General features: G+C 50.1%; 2 protein-coding genes across 2 annotated transcripts in view; both read left to right on the top strand.

The window, feature by feature from the left end:
* Mrto4 (MRT4 homolog, ribosome maturation factor) overlaps positions 1–16,313 on the top strand; it is a 1,102,334-nt gene that overhangs the window by 305,808 nt on the left and 780,213 nt on the right. The window lies entirely within an intron of this gene.
* Igsf21 (immunoglobin superfamily member 21) overlaps positions 1–16,313 on the top strand; it is a 211,548-nt gene that overhangs the window by 76,647 nt on the left and 118,588 nt on the right. The window contains exon 2 of the mRNA XM_051173459.1: positions 7,483–7,595. Within this exon, the coding sequence (XP_051029416.1) occupies positions 7,483–7,595 (113 nt within the window). The remainder of the gene's footprint in view (positions 1–7,482; positions 7,596–16,313) is intronic.

Raw genomic sequence — 16,313 nt, 5'->3', positions numbered from 1 at the left:
AGGCAAAGGTCCTGGCATGGGCATGAGAGAGACTGTGAAGCCAGGAGCTCAGTAACAAGAGCTACCTGGATAAGGTGGGCTATGGCCAAGATCAAGGTTGCTGGGAGCTACAGGGTAGCATTCAGGAAACCAAGGTAGCGCCACCTGTCACTGTCTGCCTGCTGGCCTGTGGTCCCCTCAGGTGACCACCACTGCTCTCTGACCCCAGCCTGCCATGCTGAGGGGGGGTCCCCCTGCCTGTCCCCTAGCTTCTGCTCTGCCCTGTGCTTCCTGCTGGCCCAGCAGCCATGCTGTATAACCTCCTGAAGAGGTGAGGCTGCTGGGCAGGCACTTGCCAACCATAGCTGGTTTTCCTTGGCCTGCAGCCATGAGAAGCCCCTGGGTGCTCAGATGTCACAGACCTGACCTAGAAGGCACAATCAGAGGCAGGTTGGAAGACACTTGAGGGCACCAGAAGTCCTTACTTAACAGGGGCAAGGTGCTGCTGGTGGGGCCCCTGGGGCCCTTGTCCTCCCTGTTCATGAAATAATCAAGAGGAAAGACAATTCATTTTGTCCTTGTGAGATCTCCAAGTATGAGTGATGGCAGATGGAAGCAGTCCATGACCAGTCTGTGCTGTCATTTGAGACAGGGACTCATGTATCCCAGGCTGGTCTTGAACTCACTAGTACTGAAGGTGACTTTGAGTGTCTGGTCCTCCGTCTTCCACCGCCTCGGTGCCAGGGTTGCAAGCATGTGCCACCAAGCCTGACTGGAAAGGGAGCTTGGAGTAATTTACTTAGGGCTGCTCATGCACCAGCGAAAGCTCAATTCAACAATTTGCAAGACTCTTCAGGGTTCTCCTGTAAAACGCCTCGTCGTTGGTCCTGCACCAACCAGGACAGGCATGGATCGAGCTAAAGTTGGCCACGCTTCCCCTTGATTCCTCTTGCCGACTCAACTTGTGTGGAGTCAGGCTTAAGCCAGGTCTGCTCACAGCCTTGAACCTGGCACTCTGAAAGAGTGACTCCACAATACTTCTGGGATTCCAGGGAGGCTTCAGCCATCACCTCCTGAGTGAAAGGAGTGTGGCCTAAATAGACATTGCTAAATGTATCGTTTTGGTTTTGTTTTTTGACACAAGGCTTCTCTGCATAGTCCTGGCTGTCTTGGAATTTTCCTTGTAGACCAGGCTGGCCTCAGACTCACAGAGGTCCACCTGCCTCTTGTCTCCCTAGGGCTGGGATTAAAGGCATGCAGCAGCATCACCCAGTACCTGATCTGCCTATGTCTCTGTCAGCGGGGAGTGATGGCTGTGTCCAGTAAAGAACTACTTAGGATGGAGCCAGCTCTGCTCCCAGCCCACCTGATACTGTGCTCAGCCTGGCTCGGGCAAGGGAGCTGATTGACAGTGAATTTAATGCTCGCCATCACAGATCCCATCTACCACTGGTGTCTGAGTAATTGGTGGATACACCTGTCAGACTAGTGATGTGGGGTATGTAGGAAGGAAGGTGGCCATGTGCTTCAGCCAGGCCTCTGTATCCAAACCTGCTCAGATGGAACTGGCATCTGAGAAGGAAGTCTGCAGAGCAGACGGGCCCTAAAAATCCCTTGTTTCAAGGATGAGGAAATTCAGAGCCAGCAGGCACATGCCAGATGTCTCCAGAGCTGGTCCAGACCAGATATAACTCCCTGCACCCTCCTCTCTGTCCTCAGTGCCCTGGGCTAGTGGATGAGCCTGTGTCCCTACCAGACCTGTTCAGCTGCCTCTGCCCCACCCCATTTAACTCAGGTCATGGTGGGGGTTCTGCAAGGCCCCTTGATGCTGATCCCAGGGCATGAGGGACCATCTGAGCCCCACTGTATCATCTTCTTTCATACTGTTGTTCAGATGATGGCCTCTGCCTTTCCTTCCTGGGACTGACCTAGAAGGAGAAGAGGCCAGTGGTCAGAAGGGTTGGTTTTGCCCCCGGGCATGGGCAGTAACTGGGGATAGTGAGGCTCACACCTGTCTTTGCATGAATGAACTCAGTGGACCCTTGCCTGTATCCCATAGGAGGAAACAGTCCCACAGAGGTCCCATGGCCTGCCAGGTCACTGTGGCGTGGTAGGAAACGGTACTTGGCCTAGCCCTATACTAGTTGTGTGCCTGTTCTGAAAGCCAGTTTCTAATGATGATCCACTAGCTAAGCTGGGGAAGCTGCAAATTGTGGGTGGGCCCCCTGAGTCTTGGTGGACCTTGTTAAGTCACCTGACTCTGCTCTGGCTAGACCTGGGTTCGAATCCCACCCTGCCCACTGTCATCCTCATGTCATGGAACAAAGTGCTGCCTGGTTCCCAAGAGCAGAGCCTGTGCTGACGAGGCATGAGCTAAGGAAGCTGGAATATCGGCCCTCCTCACCATCCTGTTTCAGTGCTCTGGGGATAACCAGAAAGAGAGACAGAGGAGCAGATAGTCACACTCTAGCACGATTTTGTTGTGGCTTCCTATAAACATACACATTGCTGCCCCAGCTAACAGAAACAGGGAGAACCAGCATGCTGTGTGTTCTGTACTACGGGGGTCTGCCTTCCTTAAAATGTGGGGTCCAGCACCCTCAGCACCCAGTGTGCCTGGACTTGGGGAGTGGGGTTGCAGCCAAGAGCCTGGGAGAAGTACTGATGAGCAGCTGGTTCTTAGAGTAGTTGACCAGGAGAGGACATGTCCCTTACCTTCTGCCTCTCACTTGCCACAGCCTACTCTGTTCTACCCTAGTCCCTCATGAAGCTCGGCCAGAGACTTCCTCCAGTGTGCAAGATGTTTAGTGGGGTCCTACCATGGCCCAAGCCTGGAGTCCACCGCATACTCTCACAAGACCTCTGTTGCATTTGTCTCGCATGCTCTCCCCTAGACCTCTGCTTGGCTCGTATGTTCCATTATTCCAGCCTTCTTGAGAGATGCTAGCTGGGAAGCCCTGTTCTAAAGGCCTCTCCTCCAATCCTCTGCATGCCATTGCCCTGACAGATCCTTCCTCCCCACACATATCACTTTCTGACGTATTTCCATTGATAATCAATGATGGCTTTGTCTGCTAGAACATAGGCTCCATGGTGGAGAGAGAAGCTGCTGTCTGTCACCAGGACAGCCTGACTTAGTTTCTTGTCCTGCTGCTGTGTGTGACAAAACATAAAACATGCCATCAAAAGAGCTAAAGGGAAAGGGGCATTACTTATTTCAGCTCCCTGTTCAAGGCACAGTCCATCGGGGTACTGTGGGGAGGCTGAGGCAGCAGGAGCTTGTAGCAGCTGGTCACATTGATCGCCGGCTGGAAGAGAGCAATGACTGCATACATGCTAGCGCTTAGCTAGATTGTTCTCTTCTTCTACAGCCCAGCATCCCCTGCCTAGGGAATGGTGCCACCCACAGTGGATGGTCTTCCCATCTCAACTAACATAATTAAGGTAAATCCCCACAGACATGCCCAGAGGTCCATCTCCCAGGAGACTGTAGATTCTGTCAAGTTGACAATCGCTTTCAGCTGTCACAAACCCTATGACCATGCCATCAGACTCTTTCCTGTCTCGGCAGCAAACGGTGGTCCTCCATCACCCTGGCCAACTAACAAACCCTGCTCCGTCGACTCACTCAAGCAAGAACACAGGCCTTTTCTCCTCCCCTTTGGTTGTGAGCCCATCACCTGCCAGGCCTGGTGTCCATTTCCTGTCTACACTGCAAGGGTGGGAAAACCTAGAAAAGGGGCTGGATGATCAAGCCATGCATGACTGGTGGGATCGGTAGCTGAACTACTATGTGATTCCCTCCGTTGTACTCCCACTCCCTGGAATTCCAGGCAACAGAATACAGGCTGCAGGGTCACATGAGTTTGCTTGCACCTTCTTTCACCTCTGCTGTCCCTGGAGAGGCTATGACATGACGAGGTAGGACATGCCTTCAGTGGAGAGGAATTGAATGTGAGACTCAGCTATACTGGGAATAGGCCTGAACATGGCAAATATGGTGTTTTTCCCAAAATTTCCTCTTCGATCTCTTTTGCTAAACTGCTACATTACATTCATAAAGCTATCCCTTAAGGCCTATTCCCTTATTTGGCCACTGATTCATTCCCAAGACTGATCGCCAAGGCCCAACTGTCAAAACACTTTGGCCCAGCAATCAAAGTTCATTATTTGGCTACACTGACTAGCCTATCCAATCAGGACTTACCAACTCATTCCAACAGACAATCCCTTTTTTCTCCTTAAAAACTTACTGCTGCTACCTGCCTTTGACTGATTCATAGGTGGCCCACCCCCTTGCTTGTCCCTCCAGAGTAATAAATCTCCGGGGTGTGTTCTGTACTGATTCAGGGGGTTGGCCCACTCCTGCAGGGCCAATATACCTCTCTGTTCTCCTGTAAGGTGTTGGAGGGAATAGCTCTTCTTAAGAATTGCCATGCTGGGTGCATGGGACACATTTAGCTAGTCCCTGGTACACACCATATTTATAGTGTCATACAGGTTTGGTTTGCCCAGGAACGTTTCAATTCCTCAAAGTTCTTCCTCCTTGTTGGCTACAATTGGGGGCCTGGATATGTAAGATGCACCCAGCTTCCCTGTTCCCTCTCATAACCACCACCCACATCTATGTGGTCCTGAATGGGGAACATGTGGTGATGTTTCTTTTCCTCCTCTGTATGATTCCAAGGATATGGGCTGCTCTGTGCCATCGTTTCTCAGATTCTGGCCCAGTTTTTGTTCAAGGCGCATGGAAACCATTGTGTTGTAAGACAACCCGAAGATTGTCCTTGCATTGGTATGGAGGCTACTCTCTTAGACCCCATGGCCTCAGGGGCTCTCCATGAACCCGACTTCAGCTTACATTAGAGAGGGTCCCAGAGTGAGCCCCTGCCTTCAACCCCTGCTCTGGAGCAGTAGCCATGTGGGTCCAATTCGATTCCTACTTCCACATTGATCTCTGAGTTCTGCTCTTATTTTTGCCTCTCAGAGTGTTGGACCCATTAAGCTACATGCAGGGGTCAGGCCCCTGGGGCTCGATCAGCTCAGGTTGCCTGCACAATTGAAATCCCAGCCCATCCTGGCTGCTTTTCTCATTAAGGCAATTGGACTAGATTGATCTAGTCAATCAATAGGCGGACATCAGCAGTGGGAAGTCCATCAAATGAGCCTGAGTGGTCAGTCCCAGAGTGAAGTCCCCAGCAAGCTGGAGTAGGCATATGGACCTCTGAGGAGTCAGAGGAATGGGCTGGATGTCTCACTCAGGACTGCATAAGTGGTGTGGCAGCAGCATCCCGAAGGCATGGCTACTGAAGCACTTGTAGATATCCAAAACTCCTCCCCAATTGGTGGCCTTGTAGTAGGCTCCCCATCCCCAAGCATCACGTGGGGTGTGATTGCTGGGTGTTAAAGAAGCCTGTGTTGGCATCGCAGGGCCTTTTCTTGGGAGTAAGTGGCTCTGAAGTTGGAACGGTTAGGTGGACCAGATCCCAGTACAGGGACCCTGTACAAGGTCAGAGAAGCAGCCTGCCAGGAAACATGGTTTGGAGACACTGGGGTAAGTGTGATTCCTCTTCTTCGGGCCTCAGAAGCCTGTTGCTGTATTATCTTACGCAGGCTCATGTTTGACACTGCTCCCCAGTGGATGTTGCTGTTTTGGGGTTGTTTGTGGGGCCTTTGGGAGATAGGGCCTGACTGGATGAAGCGGGTGGCTGGGAGGGGAACCCTTCCAGGTTATAGCCCCATCCCACTTGCTGCTGGACCCCTCTGCTTCCTGGCCAATGTCATGGAAAGGCCGCCACTGTAAACTGTCACCTCGGTGGACTCCAGCCCCACATCGCGCAGGGGCTGTACTCTCTCAGTCCAGGAGCCAAAACGAACCCTTCCTCCCTCACATTGTTTCTGTCAGGTGTTTGGTTACAATGACCAGAGCCTCAGCCAATCATCAACCAGGCACGTCTAGGATCTTAAGCGTTCCCTATTTGTCTAAACGAAGGATTCCATAAAGAAATGAGACCTTCCACAAGGTTGAGAGGTTGGGATGCTGCAGGTCCAAAGCCTGGTTAAAATCTCCCTAGGGGTGTCAAGCCCCCACTTATTACCTTTCCTTTCCCACCTCTATGTCTGACCTAACATCATGTGAAACCTTTTGGAAATGCATTAACTAAGCAGACCACCAGCTTCCCCCAACCAAAGAGCTAAGATGACTGCCAGAGGGCATTGGCCCCGGGCAGAGCTTCCTGCTTTGCTGAAAGCCCCACTGATGTCTCCACCAGCATATTTGAAAAGCGCCTGGATTCATGACTCTTCTTTATCTTGTTGCTATAAAAACTTCATGAAGCTGCTTCTTCTGTGTTGGGACATAGAATTTAGGGTAACCTAAATCTGTGTGCACAGGCTGTGATAACCCAAATTTGGCCTCAAATAATTTGTCTCTTATCCCATTTGAAGTGAGAGGTGAGGTTTTTGTATCAACCTGTGTGGGCACGTGTGTGTGTGTGTGTGTGTGTGTATGCACGCACGTGTACGTGTATGCATGTGTTATGGACACACATGCATCCAATGGTGTGTGTGTAGGTCAGAGAACAGCTTTTAGAAGTCTGCTCTCTCTTTCAATTGTGGATTCCAGGGATTGAACTCGGGCTGTCAAGCTTGCACAATGAGTACTTTTACCCACTGAACCATCTAGCTGGCCCTCTGGATCTTGTATATAGAAGGTCTATCTGTGGGGAAAGTCTTCAGTAAGGGGGAATCTATGAGAGCCAAGGAAGTGACCGAAAGGACATGCCAGTGACAGGGAGAGAGCATGAGATCAACTCTGTCACCCTTCCTGTAGGCTAAAGAGTGAGCAGAGACCTCCACACAGGAGGCTCAGCCCCCTTGTCAGCATCTGCCCTCGCCTTCCTGGATTGGACAGTGGTCACTGTCCTGACTGGATATTGTTAGGTTCTTGGTGTCTTACTCAAAGAAATGAAGAATAACATATAAATAGCAAAACAGGGAGGGCTTTAGTTCAGAAGAACCATGAAAGTGCAGGCCAAGAGACCAGACCTCTGAGTGAGACAATCCAGAGGAAGGAGGCCTACCCCTTCTCCTCAGAAAAAGGGATCTGAGTGTTGGGGTGGGGTGAGGGTAGTTTCCGTTTTGATTTACAGGCTTGGACTATGGAAGCCTTCATTCGCATGAGTATCCTTTCCTATAATGCGTATGATTTCAATCATAAGCATGGGCAATCATGCATAGGCGTAAGATGGTACCTGGGGTAATTTCTTCAAGTTTGCCATAGCATAGGTTGCCTTTACAGCAAGCATCTAAAACCAGTTCAGGCTGGATGGGCTGGATGTGTTTGGTCACCGAAAGGGGATTGCTAAGGATTGCCAGGAGGATGTGGTCTGCCTACTGCACCGTTTGGAGCTTGGTGGTGTAGTTCGGTGTAAGTGGGGGTCCTGGGTTTCTAAGCTACCCATTTGCTTGCCTGTCTCATCCCCTCTCCCCTTCCCTCCATAGGCTACCTGACAGTCAACATTGAGCCCCTTCCTCCTGTGGTGGCTGGGGACGCAGTGACCCTGAAGTGTAACTTCAAGACAGACGGCCGCATGCGTGAGATCGTGTGGTACCGGGTAAGTGGCGGCTCCACATGGCTGTCTCTGTGTCCTAGGACCATGACAGAGTCCACAGGCAAGGCTGCAGCCTCAGTTCTGGCCATCCCTAAGCTGCCCTCTGTTCTCTTTCTTTCTTTTGGTCTCCTCCATGCTTCTGATAACCCCAGGAATTCATCAGTGCCCCAGGAGAGGTTACTGAGGCGTTCACAAGCCCTGGGAACATATGCAGCTGGTAACAATACTGGTGTGACCCTAAGCGGGATGCTTTGGCCATGGTTTTGGGGTGGGAGAGAGGACAGGGAGGCTTCTTGTCATTAGAATTACCCTTCAGTCAAGTGTGGTGATATATAGCTCAGTACACCAGAGGCTGAAGCAGGAGGTTTGCTGGTTTTAGGGCAAGCCTGAGCTACATAGTGAGAACCTGTCTCAAAGAACAAAAAAGCACAATGCATTTCTGAGATTTCCCAGCACTTCAGCTTTCTGCGTGAGACCCAGCCTGGCGCTTGGCACCAGCTATCCAGGCCTGAGGAAGGAAGTTGCTCTAGGTGCACAGGTGTCACCCAAGTGCCCAGGTGCCAATGATGACAGCGAGAAAAACAGCTTTGGGACTTGAGCACAGAGGTTGTGCCAGCCGCGGATGGAATGAATCTGTGTGGGTCTGAATGCGGTACCCCAGCCTGGTATCCCCTAAAGGAGCAGGGGCTGGGCTCCCAAGAAGGGTCAGCAGGCTTGGAGGCTGGTCTGTGAGAACACGCCCAAGGATGCCCCAGACAATTCCTGTCCTGGGATCTAAGCCAGGGGCAGGTTATCATTTCCTGGTAAAGGCCAAGATTATAAACGTGTTCCTTTCTGCCGACCATAGAATGTGAGGCACAGCTCCTCCACACTGTTTGGGGACGATGTGTGAATGAGAGGGCACACCACATCCCCAAACCTGCTGTGCGTGGAAACCAGCAAGTTGAATTTTGCATCATTTTCCTGTATCACAAAAATCTCTTCTCCCCTTCTTTTTTCTAACAGTTATGAACAGTTAAACTGTGCTTTGCCTCAGGGGCCATGTGGAAATAGAGTGCATGCAGAGTGGACTCCTGCCTCCTAGTTAAAGATATTTGATGGAAACAATTCTGTAGGTGTGAGTGTGTGGCTCAGTGGGCAGAGTGCTTGCCTGGTACTTATGGAGCCCTGGTTTCGAGCCCCAGTGCTGTCTAAAACCTGGAACAGGGCACACCTATCATCCCAGCACTGTGAGATGGAGGCAGGAGGACCAGAAGTTCTGGGGCGTCCTTGGCTACCCTGCCTGGCATTCCCCTACAGAACCTGGAAACTTGAGGTGAGGAGGTCAGAGGAAGAAGAAGCCTTGGGTCCCTCAATGCTCCACCCAAGCTGCTCTCCACCATCTCCTTCGTCACTCACATGCCTTGCTCTGTGCCTTCCTTGCCATCCATCCTGAATTTCTGGTCTTCCATCTACATTTGCTAATGAGAGTTGTTGGCTCTGCCCATGCTCCTTTGACCCCAAGCCTGTCATCCACCTCAGCATCATAGCCCTGTCTGCTTAGAACCAGCTCCAGTGCCTTCTGCCCACACCCTACAACTGTGAGCAGCATCCTTAGATCCATGGTCCCTAGTCCTAGGAGAGAGAGACCAACCAGCCCAGACAAAGTCAGAGTTGTCAGGAGCCTAGCCATGGATTGTATTATCACCTATGGTGTTTCAGAGTTTTTCGTGTCCTATCAGGTCCCGCTGTCCTTCAGCCCCAAATAAACACACAGACAATATATTAACTATGAAAGTGTTGGCCAATGGCTTGGACCTCTAATTGGCTAGCTCTCTCTAAATGATTACCCCATATCTGTTAATTTATGTGTTGCCGTGAGGCTGTGGCTCACCCATAATCTGGCATGTTACTCCTTCAGCAGCATGGTGTCTCTACCGTGCCTCTCTTCCCAACCTTCTCCTCATCCCCTAGCCCCGCCTATCTGTCTGCCTGGCCAATCGGTGCTTTATTCATTAACCAATAAGAGAAGCCTGTGATATCACAGGCTGTGGGGGCTGCTTAGCTGTTGCAGGCTGTAAACATCCATCCAGGAACCAAGAGAGACTAACCCTCGCTACTGGCTGACACTGGGGTCACATCTCACCCTCCCTCATCCTGGAGTGGAATCAAGGGAGGGGAGAAGAAAGGTATTATGGACTGGTAGGAACAGTTCCTGGGATGGAAGAGGGGGGTAGAGTTGGAGCTGGGAAGAGTCCAGGGACCCCATAGCCTTCCACACCCCCAGCCCCCACCACTCAACATGCCAGGAGAGATGACAGTCCTTCTGAAGAGACAGCTTCTAGAGGAGGGACAACTCCAGGCCAGGCTGAGCTCAGGAGTGGAGGTGTCCCTGTGCCTCCCTAAGCTGCAGGCACAGACTGGAAGGAGCCTTCCACCTTCCTTCTGCCCCTATACTGACTGCTTAAAGAGCTGGTTGTGTCTCTGATGGGAGTCAGGCCCTCTGTGTGGGGCTATGGTAGGCTGTACTAATTTATCTTATTTCATTTCACATCCTTTGACTGAGGCCTCTGGCGTGGGGTATGCAGATATATGTAAATTATATGCAAATAGCCCACTGGAGCCAAATGCTAGGGCCCTTTTAATTCTGGAGCTGGACAGGGTGGTGGCTTGGCTGTCTGGTTTTTCTCCTGGGGACCAGAAGAGCCCAAATGCTCTGCCTGTGATGGGGAGGATGGAGGCAGGGGCAGAAGGAAATTCCAGGAAAGAGGCTCTTTGCTGCCAGTTTTTTTTTTTTTTTTCCTCTTTGACTCCTGCTGTTCTGGCTTCCCTCTTTTCCCATGGAGCCAGCTGAAGAGAGAGAGATAAGAATTGACCTACCGAGAGGAGGCTCCCGGACCTGGGGCTGGGCAGGGCCTCCAGGGCACATGGGGGAGGCAGCAAGAAAAGTTCCAACTTCCTTCTCCATTGAACATCCCCACCAACAGACCATCTTGTTTCTCCTCCAGAAGCCTGGCTGCAAACAGCAAACTGCCCAGTGCCTTTTGTTTTCAGGCCCCATTACTTCCCTCCTCCTGCCTCCCTCAACTCCTGAATGAGTTTACAAAGCCTGGCTTAGAAAGCAATGAATAGATTCCACAAGCCCAGCCAGGCCCAGCCAGGCCCAGCCAGGCCCAGCCAGGCCCAGCCAGGCCCAGCCAGGCCCAGCCAGGCCCAGCCAGGCCCAGCCAGGCCCAGGCCTCTAATCTCTTCAGAAGGAAAAAACAGAGGCATTGTGATGAGCTACCACTGTCCTGTTCACTCAGCTCAGTGGGCACAAAACAGTCCAATGCACGTATTAAGTCTTGCAGCTCTGCTATGCTCTAGAAAATCATCTGTGCAGTAGATCATCAGAGTTTTCCCAAGGCATAGAAGCCTGAGTGAATAGCTCAGTGGTAGAGCACTTGTCTAACATGTGCAAGGCTGTGGGTTCAATGCCCAGGAGCAGCAACACACGCACACACGCACACACACACACACACACACACACACAGAGAGAGAGAGAGAGAGAGAGAGAGAGAGAGAGAGAGAGAGACAGAGGACTTTCCAAAGTATAGAGAATAGATTGGTTCTTTGAGGTGATTGGGGAACCAATAATACTCTTACCTCTGGATAGACATCTGGGGATGCCTAGAAGGAAGAAGGATGATGGAGAAGTAGCCTGAGATTAGATACCTTGCCTGAAGTCTGGCTAAGGGAAGGAGCTCAGGCCAGTTCAGTGACTATGCCATAACTACCAGATAGTCTTGAGAGAGCACATATGATCAGAGCACCCCCAACTTCCTCCCCCATGCCAATCTGCATCACCCATGTGGCTGCCACTAGTCACACATGGCTGTTCTGATTTAAATTAAAGAGCAAAATGCTTCCCTCATTCATTCAGACAAGCCATTTCCAGCACTTGCCACACAGAGCTGGTGGCATCAGATTGCAACAGGACAGAAATAGAACATTCCCATCTCTGAGGGCCTGTTGGAACCCAGAATGCCCCTGACATTCAGCTCTCTTCCCCACCAGTCTCTAGAATATACTGTGCTGGCGGCTCTTCACGGAATCACTTCCTGGCAAACTCATGCCACAGTGAGTTCCAGCAAAGTGAATCGTATTGATCTTGTGACCTCTCACCATTACAGCGTGTGTGTGGGTGGTGAGGGAGGGTGGGAAGGAGGAAACTGTTATCCCTCTTAAAATACATTTCAAAACATGTAGAGGTCAAGGGATGGTTAGGTCCAGGGATCTCAAGAATTGCAGTGTCTGTCCTGTGTAACCTAGGATGCCTTGCATCCTTCTCATCTCCCTGGGACTTTGCGCGATTTTACGTGTTCATCTCCCTGACTGGAGTTCTTCACTCTCATCTATAAGCCCTGGCACAGAATTCTTTCTCTTTTCTCGGTAACATAAAGTAGTTAATCCTGTAGAGGTGCAATTCCATACATGGCCAATAGGAGCTAGCCATTTAACATCCCACCTACCCTAGGGCCCCAAAAAAGAATTTTTTTCTAGACTAATGTTACACAGTCGACTTCATTTTGTCCTTCCTGTCCACGGGATCATGTTTAGAAATAGGATGTATGTATGCTAACCTGAATGGATGACATTATTGTGCCAGTCATGGGAAATGAGTACACTTCAATTTCATGTTGTCACTGTGGGGCAAATAATACTTTGAATTCTGCTTTTCAAGTGAGGAAACCAGGGACATTCAATATATTGAGTCTCAGGTCCTCTTGCATCCCCTGACTTCTCCAGAAAATTCTAGACACACCCTCCTCTGAGCACCTCTGCCATAAAAGATGGAGCTTGTTCCCATGATTCTAGGCAGCTATTGCAAAATCACCTTGATAATGTTGGTTAAATTAACAAAGGTTGGGCTTTGGGGAGGTGGATCTTTGGGCAAAAGAGTTTGCAATGCAAGTGTGAGGACCTAAGTTCAAATCCCCAGAATCCAGCAAAGCCAGGTGTACTAGTATGCATGTCTGTAATTCCAGAGCCCCTATGGAATGATGGTAGACAGAAACAAGGGAATCCCCAGATGCTTTAGGGTCAGCTAGATCAGGAGAAACAAGAGAAAGCCACAGAAGACCCCATCTTAAACAAGGTGAAAGGCCAAGGCCAACACTTGAGATTGACTCTGTACACAAGTGCCCACATTTCTGCACATGAATGTGCACAGGCTCTCTCTCTCCATTTCTCTTTCTCTCTGTATGTGTGTGTCTCTGTCTCTGTCTCTCTCTCTCTCACACACACACACACACACACACTCACAGACCATCCGTGTAGCCTCCTGCTTTGAGTGTACAACACATGTGTCCACAGTGACTAGCACCTGTCTGCCTGGAGAAGCTCAGGTCTCTGCAGATTCTTGGTGGAAAGTGGGCACCAGGCACAATTCTTATTAGGAAACCCTGTCTAAACTCATTTAGTTGGGGGTCGCCTGCCCAGCAGGCAAAGCCAAAGGTCTGTTTATATCATAGAAATCCATTAAGCAACCACAGGGAATCATGGGAATTTAACCTTTCATGGCTGTTTTTATCACATCTTTGTTTTGTCTTCTTCCTGCACTATTTATTCCCAAGATCCGCTCTGAGCACAGGTTACAAGGCCATGAGAAGAAAGCCACAGAGAAGGAGATGGAGGGGGAAGGAGGTGGACACGTGGCCATAATGCGTTGCTGTCTGCAGCTTTTCTTTTTTTTTTAAGGGTTTATCTATTTGTTTATTTACTTACTATGTGTATGTATGCTCATCTGTGTGAGTTTATGTATATCACATATCTATGAGTGTCCAAGGAGGCCAGAGGGCATCATATGCTTCAGAACTGGAGTCACAGATAGTTGTGAGCTAGCTGATATGTTTGCTGGACATTAAACCCATCCCCCTGCAAGAGCAACAAGAGCTCTTAACTGCCGATCCATCTCTCCATCTCTCCGTCTCACCTTTCTCGCCCATAGAGGCTGTGGATGCTGGGAGCTGGGGCGTGTTTGTTTTGAAGTGCCAATGGTGTTACCTGGCCATGAATTCTCCTCTCTTCCCTGGGAGATCTGTTAGGAACAGACAGCAAGGGGAAGCACTGAGCTTGGATGCCAGTAAGGCAACAGAGACAAAGGACTGGTAACCAAATGTCTACAGTAAGTTCTGGGGCTTGACCTTGGTGGCACATGTTTTAGAAGCCCCATGTGCTCCTAGGCTTAGATGGTTATACTTGGTACTAGACTCACCATGGTGTCTATTCTATAAATGGTAGCCATTGTCTCACCATGTTTCCTGGCGACCTAAGAAGTCCGGATGAGGTAATTTTAGAATTAGAGAGAGCAGTGGTTAGAGGGGACCGCCACCTATGGTCTCATTACACACAGTCACAGTGATACCACCTTTTGTTCCTGGTGCTGCTGTGAGGGCAAAGGATCTCATTTCTGGAAACAGCAGCCCACGGTAAAGCCAATCTGTGGTTCTCAGACTCTTTAGCCCAGGGCAGCTATTTTTTTTTTTTAATCAGCTCCCCAGCTGACTGTGGTACCCTTGATCTGGCAAATGCCTCTGGTGGTTTTAGAAGAGGAGTCTAACCACTTGTATAACCGACATTCATTCGATGTGTGTTATGGCTCTACGTACTGAGGATGCCATAGTCCCTCACTCACACAGCTCCCTGTGAGATGAGTTAAAAGTTACACCAACAAGAAGGATTCTAGGCATCAAAAAGGAGTGCATAAGATTAAAATTGCCTATGGGGCAGACACGAATTTGTGGTCAAGAACAGACCTTCCAGGAATCTGAGATTCCCCAGGGGAGCAAGGGAGCCTCTATGCCCAAGGAAGGAGGCAAAATTTTCCAGTGAAGTGAGGCATACATGCAGAGGGCCTGTGCTGAGCTGTCGGAGAACAGGAAGCAAGCTTGGATGAGGTGGGCAGGGATTGTTCATGCCCAGACTATGCTCCAGGGAGCTGAGTCTACAGGGATTTCTTACCACACAGAAACACTGAAAGATTTATTGTTTATGTTTGTATTTGTGTGTATGTGTGAGTGAGAGAGAGACAGAGAGAGACAGAGAGAACACACATGTGTACCATGATACACATGTGGAGGTCAGAGAATAATTTGTGGGGGTTGGTCCCTTCTTCTATCATGTGGGTCCTGGGAACTGAACTTGGATCTTCAGGCTTGACAGCAAGAGCCTTTATCCACTTAGCTATCTCACCAGCCTAGCACTGAAATTTTTAAGTAGGAACAACCAGCAGCCTGCTTGCTTTATCAGTCTTTGCTAGTGGAACATGGAATGGAGCAGTAAGAGGAACAGCAGAGAGGTCGCCTTGGAGGTCACTGAAGTCAGAGGTGACCAGGGATGGGTGAGGACCACAATGGTGATGGACAAACAAGTTCATCCTATGCATTGTGGGTGATGAGGAGCATGGGACTCAGTAGGGTGTGGCCTTGAGGTTGTGGCCATCACAGGGGCTTGACCTTGAACTTCGGCTTATGATTTGCTGTAGAGTCAGAGCTAGCTGATGTGTGCAACTGATAGTGGACAGGAGGCTTCAGGATGGCTCATGGCTGTGGGGTTTCGGCAGCTGGGTAAGGGTCATGGTTGCTATTCATTGAGTCAGGAAGGACAGAGAGAAGGCTGGAGGACAAATACCAAGGATTACGTTGGTCACATTAAATTGAAGTACCACCAAGACATGGTGATGGAGTTGTCGCTACAGATACTGGGGATTTCTGGTCCAAGGCAAACCTGGGGTTCTGATTGAGGTTCCCAAGGTTTGTGTAGTTGATACCTAACCCTGATATAGCAATGTTGAGAGGTGATAGGTGATGCAATCATAAAGTTCCTGACTTTTTTTTCCCCCTGCTCATCTCTTTCATGGTTATGGCTTTAGAACATATTCTGATGAACCCTTGTCATTGAGAAACTAAGTCCTGGGCTTCTGATAAATAATAATTTGTTTGGCTCATGGTTTTGGAGGTTGGGAAGCCCAAGCCTATGGGGCCACATCTGGAGGGGCCCTTCGTGATGCCTCATATGGCAATTGGATCAAGCCCAAGTCTACACCCAAGAAAGTGGCAGAATGAGTGCTTCCATCAGAAACCCAACCCTGTGATTATTAACCTCCTCTCACAGCAATGGCATCCATTAGTGTATGCCAGCCAAGTCCTTGCATCCCCACCGTGTGTGTGTGTGTGTGTGTGTGTGTGTGTGTGTGTGCGTATGTGTGTGTGTGTAAGCAAGCTCTCTACTCACTAAGCTATCGCCCTAGCTAGTGTTGTACACTGACTTAAGGTGCTCAAAGACTCCTTATTACAACACACACAGAGAGAGAGAGAGAGAGAGAGAGAGAGAGAGAGAGAGAGAGAGAGAGAGAGAGAGAGAGAGAGAGAGAGAGAGAGAGAGCACCCAGCAGCACAGGCTGGGTGGTCATCAAACATGAAATGTGCAGTGTGGGTCAGTGAAGTCCAAACTCAGGATGTCCATGGGCCAGGTGGGATCTGTAAGGCTGTGAGAGCCACTCTTCATGAGCCTTCCAGGAAGCAACATGGGGAGGGGTGGATGCCATAATCAGCAAGGTGGGAATAGCTGCTGTGGGCAGACTGGGATCGATCCAGAGCCCCGGGGCCATCAGCTGGGTTTGCACATGGCTGCTCCTGGCCAGGGGAGGGAGATAAGGAAGAAAGAGTGGGGGGTGGGGAGGGAGGAAGGCAGGAAAGAAGA

Source organism: Phodopus roborovskii, unplaced genomic scaffold (assembly GCF_943737965.1).
Source record: "Phodopus roborovskii unplaced genomic scaffold, PHOROB, whole genome shotgun sequence".
Lineage (NCBI taxonomy): Eukaryota > Metazoa > Chordata > Mammalia > Rodentia > Cricetidae > Phodopus > Phodopus roborovskii.
Note: the sequence above shows the minus strand (reverse complement) of the source record. Positions and strands in the feature narration are given on the sequence as shown.